This window comes from Coregonus lavaretus, assembly GCF_964263955.1.
Source record: "Coregonus lavaretus genome assembly, contig: HAP1_SCAFFOLD_1205, whole genome shotgun sequence".
NCBI lineage: Eukaryota > Metazoa > Chordata > Actinopteri > Salmoniformes > Salmonidae > Coregonus > Coregonus lavaretus.
In genome coordinates this window covers 83,358-104,017 of record NW_028164303.1, presented here as the reverse complement: position 1 = coordinate 104,017, position 20,660 = coordinate 83,358, and the positions used below count along the sequence as shown (strand labels likewise).

Genomic DNA, 20,660 nt, shown 5'->3' with positions numbered 1-20,660 from the left:
CATCGTCAGCTTGTGTTCAAGAAGCACAACCAAATCAAGCTAGGAACGAATGTTACCTCGTTGATGCATAGTCTATGAATATGCAAACTATCAAAGAAAGTGTGAATGCAGGCACTTTCTTTCAAACTCAAAAGTCTGTGTGTGTGGGTGGAATAGAGAGAGAGAGAGAGAAAAGAGAGAGAGAGCATAGAGAGAGAATAGAGAGAGAGAATAACCCCAGTTGGAAACAATGAATTTGCAATTTCACTGATGTGTTCAGTGGTATAATAAGAGAGAGAATATTGAGAGATAAAAAGAAAGATAAAAAGAAAGATAGAGATTGTGCTTCCATTACAGGACAGAATACAGTAACACACTGACTTCCATTACAGGACAGAATACAGTAACACACTGACTTCCATTACAGGACAGAATACAGTAACACATTGACTTCCATTACAGGACAGAATACAGTAACACACTGACTTCCATTACAGGACAGAATACAGTAACACACTGACTTCCATTACAGGACAGAATACAGTAACACACTGACTTCCATTACAGGACAGAATACAGTAACACACTGACTTCCATTACAGGACAGAATACAGTAACACACTGACTTCCATTACAGGACAGAATACAGTAACACACTGACTTCCATTACAGGACAGAATACAGTAACACACTGACTTCCATTACAGGACAGAATACAGTAACACACTGACTTCCATTACAGGACAGAATACAGTAACACACTGACTTCCATTACAGGACAGAATACAGTAACACACTGACTTCCATTACAGGCTAGAATACAGTAACACACAGAGACTTATATTACAGGCTAGAATACAGTAACACACTGAGATTTATATTACAGGCTAGAATACAGTAACACACTGAGATTTATATTACATGCTAGAATACAGTAACACACTGAGATAGAAATGGAACACCTCCAATCCCACCGATGAATAGACAACAACACAACCAAACAGCAGGCCATCCAGTATCACTATCCATAACTCACTGGAATAGTACCAACATACAAAAGTGTGTGCACCACAGACAGACAGCACCACAGACAGACAGCACCACAGACAGACAGCACCACAGACAGACAGCACCACAGCCAGACATCACCACAGACAGACAGCACCACAGACAGACAGCACCACAGACAGACAGACAGACAGACAGCACCACAGCCAGACATCACCACAGACAGACAGCACCACAGACAGACAGCACCACAGACAGACAGCACCACAGACAGACAGCAGCACCACAGACAGCACCACAGACAGACAGCACCACCACAGACAGCACCACAGACAGACAGCACCACAGACAGACAGCACCACAGACAGACAGCACCACAGCCAGACATCACCACAGACAGACAGCACCACAGACAGACAGCACCACCACAGACAGCACCACAGACAGACAGCACCACAGACAGACAGCACCACCACAGACAGCACCACATACAGACATCACCACAGACAGACAGCACCACAGACAGACAGCACCACAGACAGACAGCACCACAGACAGACAGACAGCACCACAGACAAACAGCACCACAGACAGACAGCACCACAGACAGATAGCACCACAGACAGACAGCACCACAGACAGACAGCACCACAGACAGACATCAATGGTAGTTTATATTTGAAACATTCTGTATGTGGAGGACATTGATTTTGAACTCCAGAACTTGTCATTGAGTGTGGCATACAGACACAATCTACAATCACACAATCAGTCCCCTAAGAGAGGAGAGATCCCTCCATCTCTGTGAAACAGTTTCAATCACACAATCAGTCCCCTAAGAGAGGAGAGATCCCTCCATCTCTGTGGAACAGTATCAATCACACAATCAGTCCCCTAAGAGAGGAGAGATTCCTCCATCTCTGTGGAACAGTATCAATTGGGCAAACTGCACTAACTGAAATCAGCCTTGTTAATGCAGGACTGTGCACTGCTGTGGATACCCAGAACCAGGATTAAGAAATCCTGCTCTGGGTAAGTGTATAAATTGGGCCTGGGAGCTGACGGATGGACACAACATTAGCTAGATCCAGAAAGTCGAGCCTCTCTGCCAGTCCTGAGAGTAAAGAGAGAGATGTTTGGAGGTTGTGGTGGTAGGGGGAAGGAAGGGGGAGGGGAGGAGGGGAGGAGGGGAGGAGGGGAGGAGGGAAGGAGGGGAGGAGGGGAGGATGGGAGGAAGGAAAGGAGAGGAGGGGAGGAGGGGAGGAGGGGAGGAGGAGAGGGGAGGAAAGGAGAGGAGGGGATGAGGGGAAAGGGGAGGAGGGAGATCGGGGGAAGGGGGAACCTCTGCACCTCGTGCTGTCCCCCCAGCCTCCCCTCAACTCCCCCTTCACCGGACCTCCCATCTGACAGGCAACATCACCTGTCAAAGTACTCAGATAATTGGAGATGAATGCGGTCTCTCTCCCTCTCTCTCCCCCTCTCACACACATTCTCTTCTCTCTCCCTTCTCTCTTCCCCCTCTATCTCACCCACTCTCTCTCTCACCCCCTCTCTTTCTCACCCTCTCTCTCGCTCTCTCTCTTGCGCTCCATTCGTCTCCCGCTTTATCTCTCTCAGCATCGCTCTCTCTCTCCCTTTCCCTCTCCCCCTCCCCTTTATCTGTCTGTCTGTCTGTCTGTCTGTCAGTCAGTCTCTTTCCTCCCCCTCCCCTCCCTCTCACTCTCCCCTTCTCTCTGTTTCTCTCCCTTCCTTCCAACAGGTTCAGGCACTGCAGGCCAGCCCAGGCCACAGGGCGAGGAAGAGGATATACAGTTGGGACTAGCTGGAGAAACAGATCGCCTTCTGTATGTTGCCTCAGTGATTCCTCTCACTGACCAGAGAGCACAGGACAGTGTGTGTGTGTGTGTGTGTGTGTGTTTACAGTTGTGTACTGTACTGTACTGTAAAACACTAAAAATATCCTGCATCTTGTCTTCCCCAAGAGAATGACAGGTCAGGTTGTTCTTTTGCAAAGCCAAAACCATACTGATGGAACGATGGATATTGTGAAAAGCCCTGGTCTTCCTAAACCGGCTAGGGAAACCATCCCACTGCTGCCACCAAATGTGTGGGGTATCGTCCATCCATCTCATAGACATCTCATTGTTACACACTCCAGTTTGATAACGCGTATAATGTTTATCATTCCAGTTTTACAGATGCTTCCAAATGAGTCTCTACAGTGAAAATCTACCTTTACACTTCAGTCATTTATCAGACGCTCTTATCCAGAGCGACTTACAGTTGTGAGTGCATACATTTTCATACTTTTTCTCCCATACTGGTCCCCCATGGGAATACGAACCCACAATCCTAGCGCTGCAAGTGCCATGCTCTACCGACTGAGCCACACGGGACTGTCACATAGCATAACAAGTAGAAGTGAAGTAGAGTCCTATACTCCATGTTAAGTACAGGTTAACCCTCAGAGGGGTGAAGTTCAAACATAAAGTAGGAATTCATATACCTTTACATATGCCACACTAGCATATCACAAATTACCAGGTCTCTACAGGTATAAATCATTTAGAAGTGTAACATTGTTTTCACCCCCTGCTGTTGACCTTAAATCAATATTACTTAGCAGGGTTACATAGTCCTTCATCTCTAGACAATCTATTAAAATGGCTATTAAAAAAACCTGTGCCTTAAACATCATGGGGAGGCCATACATATATGGCAGTGTCATCCCAAATGGTAACCTATTCCCTATATAGTGCACTACCTTTGACCAGGTCTGTAGGTAATACAGTGCCATTTGGGATGCAGCCTTTCAAGCTATAGCCACCGCTACCCTCGCTTTGCCCTTGTGAAAAAATCGTCCTCCCTCCTCAAATCAGAATGTATATTAATATTCTGTCAAAATGATTCTACTTCTCGGTTTGCCCTTGTTGGCCAAAGCAAATTGAATTATCTGTGTAGGCTGGATTGGGGGTCACCCCATGTCATCTCTCTCTCTCTCTTCCTCCCCCTCGCTCTCTCTCCCTCCCGCTCTCTCTTCTTCTCCCTCTGGTCTCACGTTCTCTCTTTCTGGTCTCTCTCTTTCTGGTCTCTCTCTCTGGTCTCTCTCTCTCTGGTATCTCTCTCTCTCTCTTTCTGGTCTCCCTCTCTGGTCTCTCTGGTCTCTCTCTCTGGTCTCTCTCTCTGGTCTCTCTCTCTCTCTCTCACTCTCTCTCTCTCTCTCTCTCTCTCTCTCTCTCTCTCTCTCTCTCTCTCTCTCTCTCTCTCTCTCTCTCTCTCTCTCTCTCTCTCTCTCTCTTCTCTCTCTCTTTCTGGTCTCTCTCTTTCTGGTCTCGCTCTTTCTCTCTCTCTCGATGACACAAGATGTCATCCTGCAACGAGCCAGGATGGAAACCCAGTTTATTCCATCCACATATAAGCTGAACTGGAGGCGGCAAACCTACACCCTGAGAAAATATTTGTTTGCTGCAACGGAAATCCGATATCATCCTGGCTTGTTTTTAAATCTCAGGCCAGTCCAGGCGATCTACGCCATGTGGGGGACTGATTTATGTGAGTGTGTTTGTTCATTTAATAGGTGGATACACTCTCTAAACAACTCTCTGAATGTTGTGCAGTATGTCTCTCCTTCAGAGTTTATAGAGATCCATTGGAACAAGCTGGGCAAACAGAACCAAATGTGGTGGTGTGCTTTATGTATTATCTGTCATGAGAGACCATAAACGCCAGCATGTCCATGACCACATCTCTGGTTCTCATATAATACAAATCAACATATATTTATCTTTGACTTACAGTAGCTCAAGTAAAGCACAATGCATCCATTAGTATAACCACTAGTACAGTTAATATAGTAAAAGGCCATTAGTACATTCGTGTAAGCCTACTCCAGTGTCTCTACACTATATCTCTTAAAGCCAGAGCCTGTTCCAACAGAGTGTTCAGTCACATGGCCTCTGTCAATTCCAATTTTCTCAAGTAAAGAACACTATGCAGCCATTAGCTTGATCATTAGTACACAGCCTACAGGTATAGGATCTTAATTTGATCAACCTGTTGCAGAAGAACTAAAACTTGTAGTGTATTTTATATTTTAAAAGGCTTCTGAAGTTCGTAATTTCCACTTAGAAATTTCAGACTTGATTTTACCTCACAAAAATGTATCAACCCCTACAAAAATGTCCATTAATTATAATCCACAATATAATATTTCCCATTTTCCTGTTGCTGCAGGATTATTTTCCTGCTGTAGCAAACTGGCTCAAATTAAGATCCTACACCTGTACTGTATGCCGTTAAGCCAGAGCTTAATGGAAAACGCTCCAACAGAGCACAGCCACATGGCCTGAGGGTTGTAGGACTTCAGTCAATTCCAAAACAAAGCAACATGATCACACACTGACTGACAGACTCGTACAGTAATTGGTGTCCAAATAGACCTGGCCAGACCACCCTCTAGTCACACCCAAGATGTCCCCGGCCCGGCAGGCCCAACACAACTCACTCTGTTTGCTCAACTCCCTCCTCTAGCTATCAGTGAGCAGTTAGTTTCAATGAAACTAACTGCTCACTGGGCCGGGGACATCTTGGGTGTGACTAGAGGGTGGTCTGGCCAGGTCTATTTGGACACCAATTACTGTACGAGTCTGTCAGTCAGTGTGTGATCTGAAAGGAGGGGGAACAGAGGAGACACACAGACTTGACGGTCAGCAACTAGAGAGATAGTGCCCATTTCATGGACACTAGCAAGCTTTGGCAAACAACAAAACTGCGGTCACGCATACTGTTTGAAAGACACACCCACGAGGGGAGATCTGAATGACTTGATCGCTGATTATCTCAACAAGTATGAGTCCAGAGTAATCAAACTACCCCCCAGTCACATCCAAGTGTCCCCCTGGCCCAGCCTGGCACTACTCACTCTGTTGGCTTGATGAGGGGGTTGCTCCCCAGCCGGAATGATGGCCGATCCTCTGTCACTGTCCCCTTTCTCAGGAGAAACGTTTCTGTCAGATCAAAACCTGCAAAAAAAGAGACAAGAGGATGAGAAGGGGTAGTTTAAACTCAAGATGTCAATTTCCCTGACATAGATTTAGCCTAGTCCTGACCTGGAATAAAAAGCACTTTCCATAGAGATGATCTGTGTTCAGGAAACTGACACCTGGTGTTGCAAAGTGTTGTTTTAAACTCTACAATATGGTTATACAACAACGCATATGGGTTGAGTAACCATTAAGACTTTCCAGATTAACATCAAACTCCTGTCCCCCTCAGTTTTGTCCATTTGTATGGTACAATATAGTTAATTTATACATAATTACTTCAAAGATAATAGATTTGACCATCAGTGCTACCTAAAACAAATTGCTGCATGGCACCTCTGTCAGCGCAGGCTCAATTACAGAGTTTTTCTTGAAGTGTTACATAACCTGTGAACATATTCATGTATGTCACGAGATGTCTGAGTCATGAATGTTATTACCCCCCTGGATTAGAGCCAAACAGATTTGTTGAGACCCAAATTGCACCCTATTCCCTATATAGTGCACTACTTTTGAACAGGTCTCATAGGGCTCTGTTCAAAAGTAGTGCACTATATTGGGAATAGGGTGGCATTTGGGATGTAGCCATTGAGAGAGGGATGGATCTATTTCAATTGAGGGAGGTGCACACCATAACACTGTAATTCTTACCGGTGAATTCTGGCTGTGGACCATTTAAACTGTAGGAAAACCGGTCCTTGTCTACTTTCAATGGAGGACATCTAGAGTTGTCTAGAAAAGAGGAATAATATAATCAGCCATGCAAGGTTCATATCCATTGAAGTAAAAATTAAGATGCAGACAGCAAACTAGTACAGAATATCGTCTAAACACTTCAGTCATCAAAGACTGAAACTTTGAGATCTGATGTCCGACAGCGAGGTTGATGATTTGGCACACAACCATCGGTTGATGTGCACAGCAGGACTGCAATATAGATGGCCTGCAACGTGACCAGTGTCTTTCCATGTGGAGGTGCACTTCAGTCACTCACCATAAAAGTGAGAATGTCTTGTTAGTCACCACTATCCACCCATTCATTAACATTCAGTTTGCGTCCCAAATGTCACCCTATCCCCTATATAGTGCAGTACTTTAGACCAGAGCCCTATGGGGAACAGGGTGGTATTTGGGATGCAGCCTCATACAGCTCAGACAGGGATGTGGAAGAGCTGTTAATTAGAGGTGGTGAAAGAGACTTAACTCTCACTGGGATCAACTTTGACCCTTTTTGTATGTAGTCATGTTTTCTCTTAGTTAAACTTGGAGACTGGGGCAGGGCTACAGGATCGTGTTCATTACGGAACAGAGTAGCAAAACGTTTGAGAACGTTGTGCAATGAAAAACACTAACGAGTGTTTCTTAGACAAGTTCAGACAATACTACATCCCAGTATAACTCTTTTTGTGACCGTTTTCTTCAGTTTCGTGCCAACTGAACATGGCCCAAACATATACTGTAGCTAAAACGGCAAACAAATTACTTGCCATATTCCTGTCTGCAAAATCTGACCATGGTCATCTACTGTGACAACGCCACGTTAGCCCAATGTTATTGGAAGGGCATGTTAGTACTACTAAAAATGAAACTAAAATGGTAGCAATAACCTGTGATGTAGTTAGCTTTTTGCTATATGTATTTCAAGGGATGTAAACAATAGCATGTGCTCACTGCCTGTTTTAGAAAACGTATTGAGCACAACCACATAGCCTAGCCTAGCCTATAGGCCTAGTGCGTGCTATGAAATATGATCTAATATGAATTCCAAAAATGTGTGTACCGCGTAGCTCCCAAAATGTATTTCCACTGTAAACTAGGCCTGAGGAGAGTGTCTGTGAGATCAAAGTCATCTTGGTGTTGGTGACAGTGTCCTTACATGCCACAGGAGGTTGGTGGCTCATAGGTAGCCTGGCGGTTAGAACTTTGGGCCAGTAACCGAAAGTCGCTAGTTCAAATACCCGAGCCGACAAGGGGGAAAATATGCAGATGTGCCCTTGAGCAAGGCACTTAACCCTAATTTGCTCCAGGGGCACCGTACTACCATGGCTGACCCTGTAAAACAACACATTTCACTTCAACTATCTGGTGTATGTGACAATAAAAAAATAATAATAATAAAGGCTGGAATGGTATCTAACTCATCAAACACATGGTTTCCATGCGTTTGAGGCCATTCCATCTACTCCATTCCAGCCATTACTATGTGCTGTCCTCCCCTCAGCAGCCTACTGTGTTAGATACATACCTATTCTTTCATTCACTGCCATTCCAACAGTGCAAGGAATGGTATGTACAATCCAGAGGAAAACTGCCCATCTTAGCAAGCAACTCATGTCTTCTCTGGTGTGAGAGAAAATACTTCTTCAAAACCTAAAAGAAAATACAAGTTAGTTCTTAAAATAGTAGGCCTACATCTACACTAAAATATGAATGAGAGCAAGGTGCGACAGGTTCACTGCAAGAGTTGCTGCATTTATTATGGCGCTATCATATCATCAGGAAAATAGGCTAAACAGAAGAGTCACACTTTGTAGGCTATACCAAACTGAAACAAATAGAATGAGGTCGGCTATGTAGAACTAATCTAAATTATGAATTTTTGAACCTGAACATAACTGTCCCGGGTCAGTATGACACAGAGCACGTTTATAGTGAGATGAGATCACGCACATGATGCCAACTGACAAAATGCAACTTCGATGGAGAGATGCCAAATTCCTCAAACGTGCCAATCTCACAATTCAAGCCAATGACAATGTCTGTCGCACATTGAATAGCGCCACAGCTATAACTCAGATTGTTTGGAACTAGCGGACAGGACACTCCATAATAGTCTATTCCACTTATGCAGTATTCATATTTTCACAAAGGCTCCTCAATCATCAGATATAGGTACCAAATTACGCGTAATTATGCGTCCAGTTCATTGCAGCCTAATACGGGTCTTGCGAGCATATGGAAAAACAGCATGCTACACAAGTGTTACATACAGTATAGCCTATTTACACGAACATAACGGAATGTTCATAAATCATTTCGAGTGGCTGAAGCAGAAAATATTCGTCCCGTAAAGCCAGACAAGTTCCAGAACATGAACTAAAGCTGTGCGCAAAAGCCACTAAAGTGCCAAACGACAACAAGGCTAGACGCACTAACCAAGGTCCCCTGCTTATAAGTTCGTATCGATACATGACATTGCAGAGGAGGATTTCAAGCAGCCATTATTATTCAACCTGTAAATTATGAATATCAAATCAAACCAGTCTACTTACAATTGGTGAGAAAGTTTCCTCCAGCATAAACACGCATTAATCCATTAACGGTTATGAACTCATGTTTTGAAAAAAAAGTCGGTTGCTATTCCAAAGTACACTAGGAAAGAAATAAAAGTGAGAATGGGATCTGTTACTAGATCCTCGTGTCCTTATTAGTCGCACCGACTGACTGACCCTCCCACTCTCTCATTATGCTACTGAAATGCATAAAGGACCCCAAGTCCGCTACCGGCAGAGGCATTATAAGGGGCTACATGGAAACGCTCCACAATTTAGATGAGAAAATAATTTTCATGCATGAGAAAATAACTTATTTAGTTATGAGATGATTGTTGTTTCACTGAGAACATCGCATACAGTCGGCACGACCCCGTTACTGATTGTGAAAATAATCTGGGTGCTCAAATTATGGAATGGAATAATTAGAATTGGGAGCAAAACATTTCCTATACCAACAATAATGTTCATAATGTATGGATTAAATGTTGATTTATTGATCCAGAACATGAACTGGAGATGAAATACAGTAATTTGCTAGCCATAACCTCCATCTCAATGTTGCCTGATAGTGAATATTATGTCCTTTCTTGATGAGTTTGGGTACCACCTTGAATTGTACCTAGGCATTGCTAGATGGTTCCATAGGAGTTAGGGTCTATTTTAGTCTCTGACTCAAATGCCAAAACAAAATGTTTCGCAATCTCCTTGAGGATGGTGCTGAAGGGCTCATGTAGAGTTTTACTCCAAGTTAGAATGAACCCTATGGTGCTGAAGGGCTCATGTAGAGTTTTACACCAAGTTAGAATGAACCCTATGGTGCTTGAGAGTTTATCCAAAACCTTTTCACAACGAGAATAAGGAATAGTTATTAAAGATATATCTTCAAACAAAAATATAAACTCAACATGCAACAATTTCAACGATTTTACTGAGTTACAGTTCATATAAGGAAATCAGTCAATTGAAATAAATTCATTAGGCCCTAATCTGTGGATTTCACATAACTGGGCAAGGGCGCAGCCATGGGTGGACCTGGGAGGGCATACTGTAGGCCCACCCACTTGGGTGCCTGGCCCACCCACTGGGGAGCCAGGTCCAACCAATCAGAGTGAGTGTTTCCCCACAAAAGGGCGTTATTTCAGACAGAAATACTCCTCAGTTTCATCAGCTGTCTGGGTGGCTGGTCTCAGATGATCCAGCAGGTGAAGAAGCCAGATGTGGAGGTCCTGCGCTGGTGTGGTTACATGTGGTCTGCGGTTGTGAGGCCAGTTGGACGTCCTGCCAAATTCTCTAAAACAACATTGGAGGTGGCTTATGATAGATAAATTAATATTCAATTCTCTGGCAACAGCTCTGGTGGACATTCCTGCAGTCAGCATGCCAATTGCACGCTCCCCCTCAAAACTTGAGCATTGTGTTGTGTGACAAAATTGCACATTTTAGAGTGGCCTTTTATTGTCCCCAGCACAAGGTGCACCTGTGTAACGATCATGCTGTTTAATCAGTTTCTTGATATGCCACACCTGTCAGGCGGATGAATTATCTTGGAAAAGGAGAAGTGCTCACTAGCTGGAAAGTAAACAAATGTGTGCACAACATTTGAGAGAAATACGCTTTTTTTTGCGCATGGAACATTTCTGGGATCTTTTATTTCAGCTCATGAAACATGAGGAACAACAATTTACATGTTGTGTTTATATTTTTGCTCAGTATAGTTTGAAAATAATAAGTAGGTCTAAAAGCAAAAAATATAAATGCAACATGTAAAGTCAGCCTAATACAGCCCAATACAACCACAGCCCAATGGGAAGTGGAGTTGAAGTGGAGGGCCAAAGCACCACAGTGATAATGGACATCTAGCCTTGTTTGTAACGTCATGGTTTATTCACAACTTATCTAAGAATGAAGAAATGCCTGTGATACCTTTTCATCTTCAGGCCCCCCATTGACCCCATACAACTTCAACACATTCTGTAAAATACATAACGTGTGAGTACTAATTGCATGATACATATATGATTGAAAAACTACATGGAATACCTGAAAACTACATTGTTAAATCCAAACTGGTATTTCATTCCTTCTCTCCAGTCTCCACCACAGAAATTGGCAAAAATGTGATTGAATATTCAAAGAGATATTCATATACACTATATATATACAAACGTATGTGGACACCCCTTCAAATTAGTGGATTCGGCTATTTCAGCCACACCCGTTGCTGACAGGTGTATAAAATCGAGCACACAGCCATGCAATCTCCATAGACAAACATTGGCAGTAGAATGGCCTTACTGAAGAGCTCAGTGACTTTCAACATGGCACTGTCATAGGATGCCACCTTTCCAACAAGTCAGTTCGTCAAATTTCTGCCCTGCTAGAGCTTCCCCGGTCAACTCTAAGTGCTGTTATTGTGAAGTGGAAACGTCTAGGAGCAACAACGGCTAAGCTGCGAAGTGATACACTGAAAGCTGGGACCGAGAGAATGAAAAACAGCTTCTATCTCAAGGCCATCAGAATGTTAAATAGCCATCACTAGCACATTAGAGGCTGCTGCTACCTATTGAAATCACTGGCCACTTTAAGAAATGGAACACTAGTCACTTTAATAATGTTTACATATTACATTTACATTTTACATTTTAGTCATTTAGCAGACGCTCTTATCCAGAGCGACTTACAGATAGTGAGTGTATACATTATATTTTTATTTTTTCATACTGGCCCCCCGTGGGATATATCTTGCACTACTCATCTCATATGTATATACTGTATTCTATACTATTCTACTGTATCTTAGTCCATGCCTCGCTGTCATTGCTTGTCCATATATGTATATATTTTTTTATTCCATTCCTTACTTAGATTTGTGTGTATTGGGTATATGTTGTGAAATTGTTAGATATTACTTGTTAGATATTACTGCACTGTTGGAGCTAGAAGCACAAGCATTTCGCTACACCTGCAATAACATCTGCTAAACACGTGTATGTGACGAATACAATTTGATTTGATTTGATGAGCCACACAAGCTCACAGAACGGAGCCATCGAAGCGCGTAAAAATAGTCTGTCCTCGGTTGCAACACTCACTACAGAGTTCCAAACTGCCTCTGGAAGCAACGTCAGCACAAGAACTGTTCATCGGGAGCTTCATGAAATGGGTTTCCATGGCCGAGCAGCCGCACACAAGCCTAAGATCACCATGACCGTAAAACAAACCAATACTGCCTGCTACTGAGGGCTAAATAAAGGGAAAGGGAATCAAGGTGTGTGTAATGAAGGGGACCAGGTGTGTGTAATGATGGTGACCTGGTGTGTGTAATGATGGGGACCAGGTGTGTGTAATGATGGGGACCTGGTGTGTGTAATGATGGGGACCAGGTGTGTGTAATGATGGGGACCAGGTGTGTGTAATGATGGTGACCTGGTGTGTGTAATGATGGGGACCAGGTGTGTGTAATGATGGGGACCTGGTGTGTGTAATGATGGGGACCAGGTGTGTGTAATGATGGAGACCTGGTGTGTGTAATGATGGGGACCTGGTGTGTGTAATGATGGGGACCAGGTGTGTGTAATGATGGGGACCAGGTGTGTGTAATGATGGAGACCTGGTGTGTGTAATGATGGGGACCTGGTGTGCGTAATGATGGGGACCAGGTGTGTGTAATGATGGGGACCAGGTGTGTGTAATGATGGGGACCAGGTGTGCGTAATGATGGGGACCAGGTGTGTGTAATGATGGGGACCTGGTGTGTGTAATGATGGGGTCCTGGTGTGCGTAATGATGGGGACCTGGTGTGTGTAATGATGGGGACCTGGTGTATGTAATGATGGGGACCTGGTGTGTGTAATGATGGGGACCAGGTGTGCGTAATGATGGGGACCAGGTGTGTGTAATGATGGGGACCAGGTGTGTGTAATGATGAAGACCTGGTGTGTGTAATGATGGGGACCTGGTGTGTGTAATGATGGGGACCAGGTGTGTGTAATGATGGGGACCTGGTGTGTGTAATGATGGGGACCAGGTGTGTGTAATGATGGGGACCAGGTGTGTGTAATGATGGGGACCTGGTGTGTGTAATGATGGGGACCAGGTGTGTGTAATGATGGGGACCTGGTGTGTGTAATGATGGGGACCATGGGAGACCCAAGGGGCGGCACACAATTGGCCCAGCGTCGTCCAGGGTAGGGAATGGCCGGCAGGGATGTAGGTAGAGCATGGCGTTTGCAACGCCAGGGTTGTGGGTTCGATTCCCACGGGGGGCCAGTATGAAAAATATAAATATAATGTATGCACTCACTAACTGTAAGTCGCTCTGGATAAGAGCGTCTGCTAAATGACTAAAATGTAAATGTAAAAATGTGTGTGTAATGATGGGGACCTGGTGTGTGTAATGATGGTTGGCAGGGCCGGTAGTTAGTAGACCGGCGACGTGGAGCGCTGGAGAGGGGGAGTGGGGGTAAAGTAGTAATACATGGTCAGAGTAATACAAGTTTCACGAACTTCGGCAACAAGATACAGAACTGAGATACATCTTCCACCTCCACACAAATAAGTAATGTCATTGAAGTAAACACTAGCTACCTCCTCTACCTTCCCTGCTACCTTCCTCCCTGCAGCCATTCATGAAGTATTTATATTCTATTCTGTTCTGTTCTGTTCTGTTCTGTTCTATTCTGTTCTGTTCTGTTCTGTTCTGCTCTATTCTGTTCTGTTCTGCTCTATTCTATTCTGTTCTGCTCTATTCTGTTCTGTTCTGTTCTGTTCTATTCTATTCTGTTCTATTCTATTCTATTCTATTCTGTTCTGTTCTATTCTATTCTATTCTGTTTTGTTCTATTCTATTCTATTCTGTTCTGTTCTGTTCTGTTATATTCTATTCTATTCTATTCTATTCTATTCTATTCTATTATATTCCATTCTATTCTATTCTGTTTTGTTCTATTCTATTCTATTATGTTCTGTTCTGTTCTGTTCTATTATATTATGTTCTGTTCTGTTCTGTTCTATTCTATTCTATTCTATTCTATTCTGTTCTATTCTGTTCTATTCTATTCTATTCTGTTCTGTTCTATTCTATTCTATTCTGTTCTATTCTTTTCTATTCTATTCTATTCTATTCTATTCTGTTCTGTTCTGTTCTGTTCTATTCTATTCTATTCTGTTCTATTCTGTTCTATTCTATTCTGTTCTGTTCTGTTCTGTTCTATTAAATGATGTTCTGTTCTATTCTTTTCTATTCTATTGTGTTCTATGCTATGCTATTCTATTCTATTCTGTTCTAGCTGATTTGTTGATTCCTTACTTTTCAGTAAGAAGTTTCTCTCTGTGTGTGTGTGTGTGTGTGTGTGTTGGGTTATTGCTGCTTCATGTGGAATTACACAAATACTAATCCATTTTATCTGGGGACTATGATGCCTGACATGTCTTTAAAACAATCAATAGGCATGGATCTGGGACATCAAACAACACGTCACTCATCCTGTGTGTGATTAGCTTTATACTTCAAAGAGGCCTGAAAATAGGTGTTTTCTAATCAAACACGTTAGCATGGCTGCATTGTGTATTGGTGGTCCACCTGCATTTAAGCATTGGTGTACCGTACACTGTGCCTATATGAGATCTCATTGTACCTTTCATGTTATTATTGCCTTGAGGCTGATGTTCAACACCTGCCTTTTAACTGGAGAATAAATGCATAGGAAAATCTTTATCTATGGATTATGTATTAAATCCTGTTTTCTGAAAATATCAGACAGTATGCTTGTATACCCATAGAGCTAAAACAATCTATGCTTTGTTTTACCTGCCCAGTAAAATGTTGGTTTAGTCCCTCACATGGAAGCTCAAACCTTATTGCCCTGGGCCCTGCATGTGACAAAGCAAATGGTTTATTGGTTAAATGATTTAGTAAAAAGCATACTTTGTCTCAGCAATGCAAATGCAAACATGAGTTATGTTGAGGTCACTGCTGCATTGTGCATAGAGAACAGGGTAATGGGATAGCTTAACCTCAAAAATCCTAAACAAGATCAATTCATTTTACTGTTGGGGGAGAGTGCCCATATGGACAATTACTGAATAACAGCTCAATACATAGAAACAAAGACAAAGTAAAGAAGAAAACCGATGCCAGGGATGTTTTGTTAGCTTAGAGTCCACTGGCTGTCTCTGTTTGTTTCGATGCAGCCAACTTGAAATGAAGAATACCGGCAGTGGGCTTAATCAATGTAATAGAACACGACATTAAATTCAATGTGTGTGTGTGTGTAACAGGTTTCTGCAGCACAGTGATTAACCAAACCTTATTCCTGAAACTAACGTCTCATTTGGAACAATGGTCTTTACTTGAGGAGAATCCTGATAGGTTGATGTTCGTCCTCCAGGGGTCACAATGAACAACCAGGGTTGACATTGTCCTGTCAGGGCTGAGGACGTCCTAAAATGTACACAGGAAGGGATATTTATAACTCTATGAATGCCTCTGTTTAAAAGGATAGTTCACTCAAATCACAAATTACAATTTAGTTTAATGTGTCGGACGTCATTATCAGGTCGTGTATCTCTCCACCATGATCGTTTTCCACGGAGCACTGGGGTGGCTGATCTCTATAGCAACTGTTGGAACGATGTTCAAGATGGCTTTCAGGTAGATAAGGTGATGCAAAGGGTAAAGCACTGCGTGACCGCCATTAAAAAACAACATGTGTTTCTGTGCTGTTCATCTCTCTTCCCTAGAACTAATGGTAAGTAAGCCTTGTCTGAGCCGGAATGGACCCATAGGGCAGGAGCCTATCTCCTGTTTCTGTAGCGTGAGGCAGCGTGATGTACAAGTCCACCCCCTGGACAGGACACTGGTCTATCTCCTGTTTCTGTAGCGTGAGGCAGCTTGATGTACAAGTCCACCCCCTGGACAGGACACTGGTCTATCTCCTGTTTCTGTAGCGTGAGGCAGCTTGATGTACCAGTCCACCCCCTGGACAGGACGCTGGTCTATCTCCTGTTTATGTAGCGTGAGGCAGCTTGATGTACAAGTCCACCCCCTGGACAGGACACTGGTCTATCTCCTGTTTCTGTAGCGTGAGGCAGCGTGATGTACAAGTCCACCCCCTGGACAGGACGCTGGTCTATCTCCTGTTTCTGTAGCGTGAGGCAGCTTGATGTACAAGTCCACCCCCTGGACAGGACACTGGTCTATCTCCTGTTTCTGTAGCGTGAGGCAGCGTGATGTACAAGTCCACCCCCTGGACAGGACACTGGTCTATCTCCTGTTTCTGTAGCGTGAGGCAGCGTGATGTACAAGTCCACCCCCTGGACAGGACACTGGTCTATCTCCTGTTTCTGTAGCGTGAGGCAGCGTGATGTACAAGTCCACCCCCTGGACAGGACACTGGTCTATCTCCTGTTTCTGTAGCGTGAGGCAGCGTGATGTACAAGTCCACCCCCTGGACAGGACACTGGTCTATCTCCTGTTTCTGTAGCGTGAGGCAGCTTGATGTACAAGTCCACCCCCTGGACAGGACGCTGGTCTATCTCCTGTTTCTGTAGCGTGAGGCAGCGTGATGTACAAGTCCACCCCCTGGACAGGACACTGGTCTATCTCCTGTTTCTGTAGCGTGAGGCAGCTTGATGTACAAGTCCACCCCCTGGACAGGACGCTGGTCTATCTCCTGTTTCTGTAGCGTGAGGCAGCGTGATGTACCAGTACCCCCCTGGACAGGACACTGGTCTATCTCCTGTTTCTGTAGCGTGAGGCAGCTTGATGTACAAGTCCACCCCCTGGACAGGACACTGGTCTATCTCCTGTTTCTGTAGCGTGAGGCAGCTTGATGTACAAGTCCACCCCCTGGACAGGACACTGGTCTATCTCCTGTTTCTGTAGCGTGAGGCAGCGTGATGTACAAGTCCACCCCCTGGACAGGACGCTGGTCTATCTCCTGTTTCTGTAGCGTGAGGCAGCGTGATGTACAAGTCCACCCCCTGGACAGGACACTAATAATAATGTAGGTGGAAAGAAAACGGTCAATAAAACAATACAGTACAACTGCTAAAAGATTGGAACTACTTTAGGCAGAGTGTGTTGTGAATCACTGATTTTATAACTCACTCTTAACTCTCGTTGAACCTGATGCTGAATTAAATGGTCTCCAAAAGGGTTAATATTTGATTTGACAGTTAGCAGTTACATTCACCTCAATGAACTGTACATGTTTTGTCTGGGTTAGAAATCCTATGACAATAAACAATGTCTTATTTTCCTGAAACTTTCCAGGTGGGAGGCAGCTATGCAACAGTGTCCAACTTCAACAAGCTCATCAAATATGGAATGTATGAAGGCAAGTGGGCTCTGCATTATTCAAGGCGGCCACCACATGCCCTCTCCAATTTCAAGTCTATTTCACTTTATCCTCTCTGTTTTTACTGCTTATTCACCAATTCTATTAAGGTCTACACTCTTAGAAAAGAGGGTTCCAAAAGGGTTCTTCGGCTGTCTCCATAAGAGAACCCTTCATGGTTTCAGGTAGAACCCTTTTTGGTTCCAAGTAGAACTCTTCTGGGTTCCACGTAGAACCCTATGTGAAAAGGGTTTTAAATGAAATCGAGAAGGGTTCTACCTGGAACCAAAAAGGGTTCTTCAAAGGTTTCTCCTATGGGGACAGCCGAAGAACCGTTTTAGGTTCTAGATAGCCTACACTCTTAGAAAAAAGATGCTAAAACATAAACAGTATAGTGAAGTAAAATGTAATTGGATAACTGTATTCCTTTTCAGTAAAATATATAAACAGGTACCACAGTTGTTCTGTAACTCAGTAGTGAAGGGCTAGGTCTCAGTCATCTCTCCTTCCTCACAAAGTTTGCACTTGTTCACTACTAAAAGCATTGGATTGGGGCGGCAGGTAGCTTAGTGGTTAAGAGCGTTGTGCCAGTAACCGAAAGGTCGCTGGTTCTAATCCACGAGCCGACTAGGTGAAAAATCTGTCGATGTGCCCTTGAGCAAGGCACTTAACACTAATTGCTCCTGTAAGTCGCTCTGGATAAGAGCGTCTGCTAAATGACATAAATGTAATGTAAATGTGGAGACATGGGTTAGCGGGAGTTTCCACCATATTTCATATACCTCCAGTAATTTCCTTTCAAGCCAGTGAAGGGTAGAGAACAAGTGCAGCTTTTGGAGTAAGGAGAGATAATTGCGACATTACCATGCACCTGTTACTTTAAATGTCCACCTGCTTCTTTCACAGAATGTAAACTTTAGAAAGTCACTAACTTAAATCAATAATGTTCTCAATTCCCATCGACATGCAGCAGACATCCACATTCAGCCACTCTCATCCTTTTTAATTACTTTTCTCCATCTCTCCGTATGTGCCGAGTCTAGGCCTGCAATAAGAATAAAAACGAATGCAGTCTGATTTAATGAGCATAATTACTCACGCGAAAGGTGTAAGTTAATAGAATTTCTCAAGGAGATAATGTAGAAGAGGAGAGCTGACATTTTAGTATCCTCTTAGCAGCAGGGAGGATATGACCGGAAGTATTAACTGTAATTTAGCAGGAGTGATCAATATACAACTTCTCTGATAGAATATGGCTTATGTGGCATCGATATTAGACAGAAACATTTATTCTAGTGTCAAAATTCACATAAAAAAAGTGTAAATAGTATAATTTTGGTCATAAAGTCAGTCTCGTTCGAAACAGTGTTTTGTAAGTGAGTTTGTCATGACTTGATGGTTGGGTTTTGATTTCGAGTTCAATGCTCACTTGCCCACTAACATGGGATACACAGCTGTGCTCTATTCAATCTTACACCGAACACACAGACAGTGAGACAGACCTGCCCAGCACCACAGTAGATCAGACTTTGTTGACATAAGACAACACACCACACATTGTTTTACTTGAGAAATATTTTGGATAATATTCTGGATTTTGTTGTTGTTATTCTGTCTCTCACTGTTCAAATAAACCTACCATTAAAATGATAGACTGATCATGTCTTTGTCAGTGGGCAAACGTACAAAATCAGCAGGGGATCAAATACTTTTTTCCCTCACTGTATCTCATTAACTATGTTATCCCTAGTCCTAATTCAAACATTGTTTATTATAACATGTAAAAGAACAAACACTAGAGTCTGTTTATCATGTAGCCTATTTTGAAATATTTCACTTTGTTGTTTTCTCTTCGTTTGAAATGACAACCTGTTCTACTCACCACCACTGTGAACTGATTGACTGGCTCTACGGTGAGCGTGCACCGGTAAATTCATGGCTTTACCCACAGGTTTCACGCCTTTTCGTATTTGCAGTGTAAATAAATACCACTTATTTTTGCTCCTGATCTACTGACTCCGGCTCCACACCAACTAAATAGGCTACCGGGTCCGCTATCTTAACAGACTCTAAATGACCAGATCACTCATTACCAGAGTGAAAATTCAAATATAGCTACACTGGAGCTCTGGACTGAACCAATTTAACACCCAATAGAAGTTTCCAACCTTCAGTAATGGAATATCGGTGATTAAGAAGTCAGGATTGAAATGGGTGTCACTCAGCTAAAACTTGACAGATAAACTCTCTCACCAAGACAGATAGATTTCCTTGATCGATGCAGTCCCAAATTAGTGCTATGTTCCAGCCTAGAATGCAGGGTCCCCATGAAGGGCAAGACATCCTTCAACAAAATGAACATTCTAATCTGAAATGACCGGAGGGTCTCATAAAATGACCATGGTTTACGTCCCAATTGGCACCCTATTTCCTATAGACAGTGCACTAGCCTATACTTTTGACCACAGCCCTATACTTTTGACCACAGCCCTGGTCAAAGGTACTGCGTTTATAGGGAATAGGGTGCCATTTGGGATGGCCCCACAAAACTGGACCACTAAGTGCACTCATGCTTTGCAAATAGGTCAATGTTTTTTTTTTTGCCTGTCTGAGCTGGGGAGGAAACATCCAAAAGATTGATTCAATAACAAGCTCATTTAAAGAAGGCCGACTCAACAGTAGGTCTACTCTCCCACATCATCATTGCAGTGTATCTGTCTGCTGTGGTCTGTCTCTGTTGGCAACTTTGTATCCACTGTATCGCCCCTTCTGTGATGTCAATAGAAGCACATGGTCCGTGTTCGTTGCAGGAAGTGAAGTGAAGATGGCGGGCCAGTCGTTGCTATCTGAGTCTGCTCTCGGGTGGTCTATTTTCGCCCTTGTATTTTTGGTAAGCACACTCAAGTGGCTGCAGAATCTCGAAATATTACCCTGTATATGTACTGGATGACTTTCCTTTGGTCACAGTTGTCTTTGTCACGCTCAGTTCGCTACAGCTTTACGTAGCTAGCAATCTA

General features: G+C 43.4%; 1 protein-coding gene across 1 annotated transcript in view; it reads left to right on the top strand.

Annotated features, from left to right (window-relative positions):
- Positions 1-20,446: 20,446 nt before the first annotated feature.
- LOC311117228 (lysosomal cobalamin transport escort protein LMBD1-like) overlaps positions 20,447-20,660 on the top strand; it is a gene marked incomplete at its 3' end in the record, with an annotated part of 80,550 nt that continues 80,336 nt past the window's right edge. The window contains exon 1 of the mRNA XM_084192205.1: positions 20,447-20,533. Within this exon, the coding sequence (XP_084048331.1) occupies positions 20,468-20,533 (66 nt within the window). The remainder of the gene's footprint in view (positions 20,534-20,660) is intronic.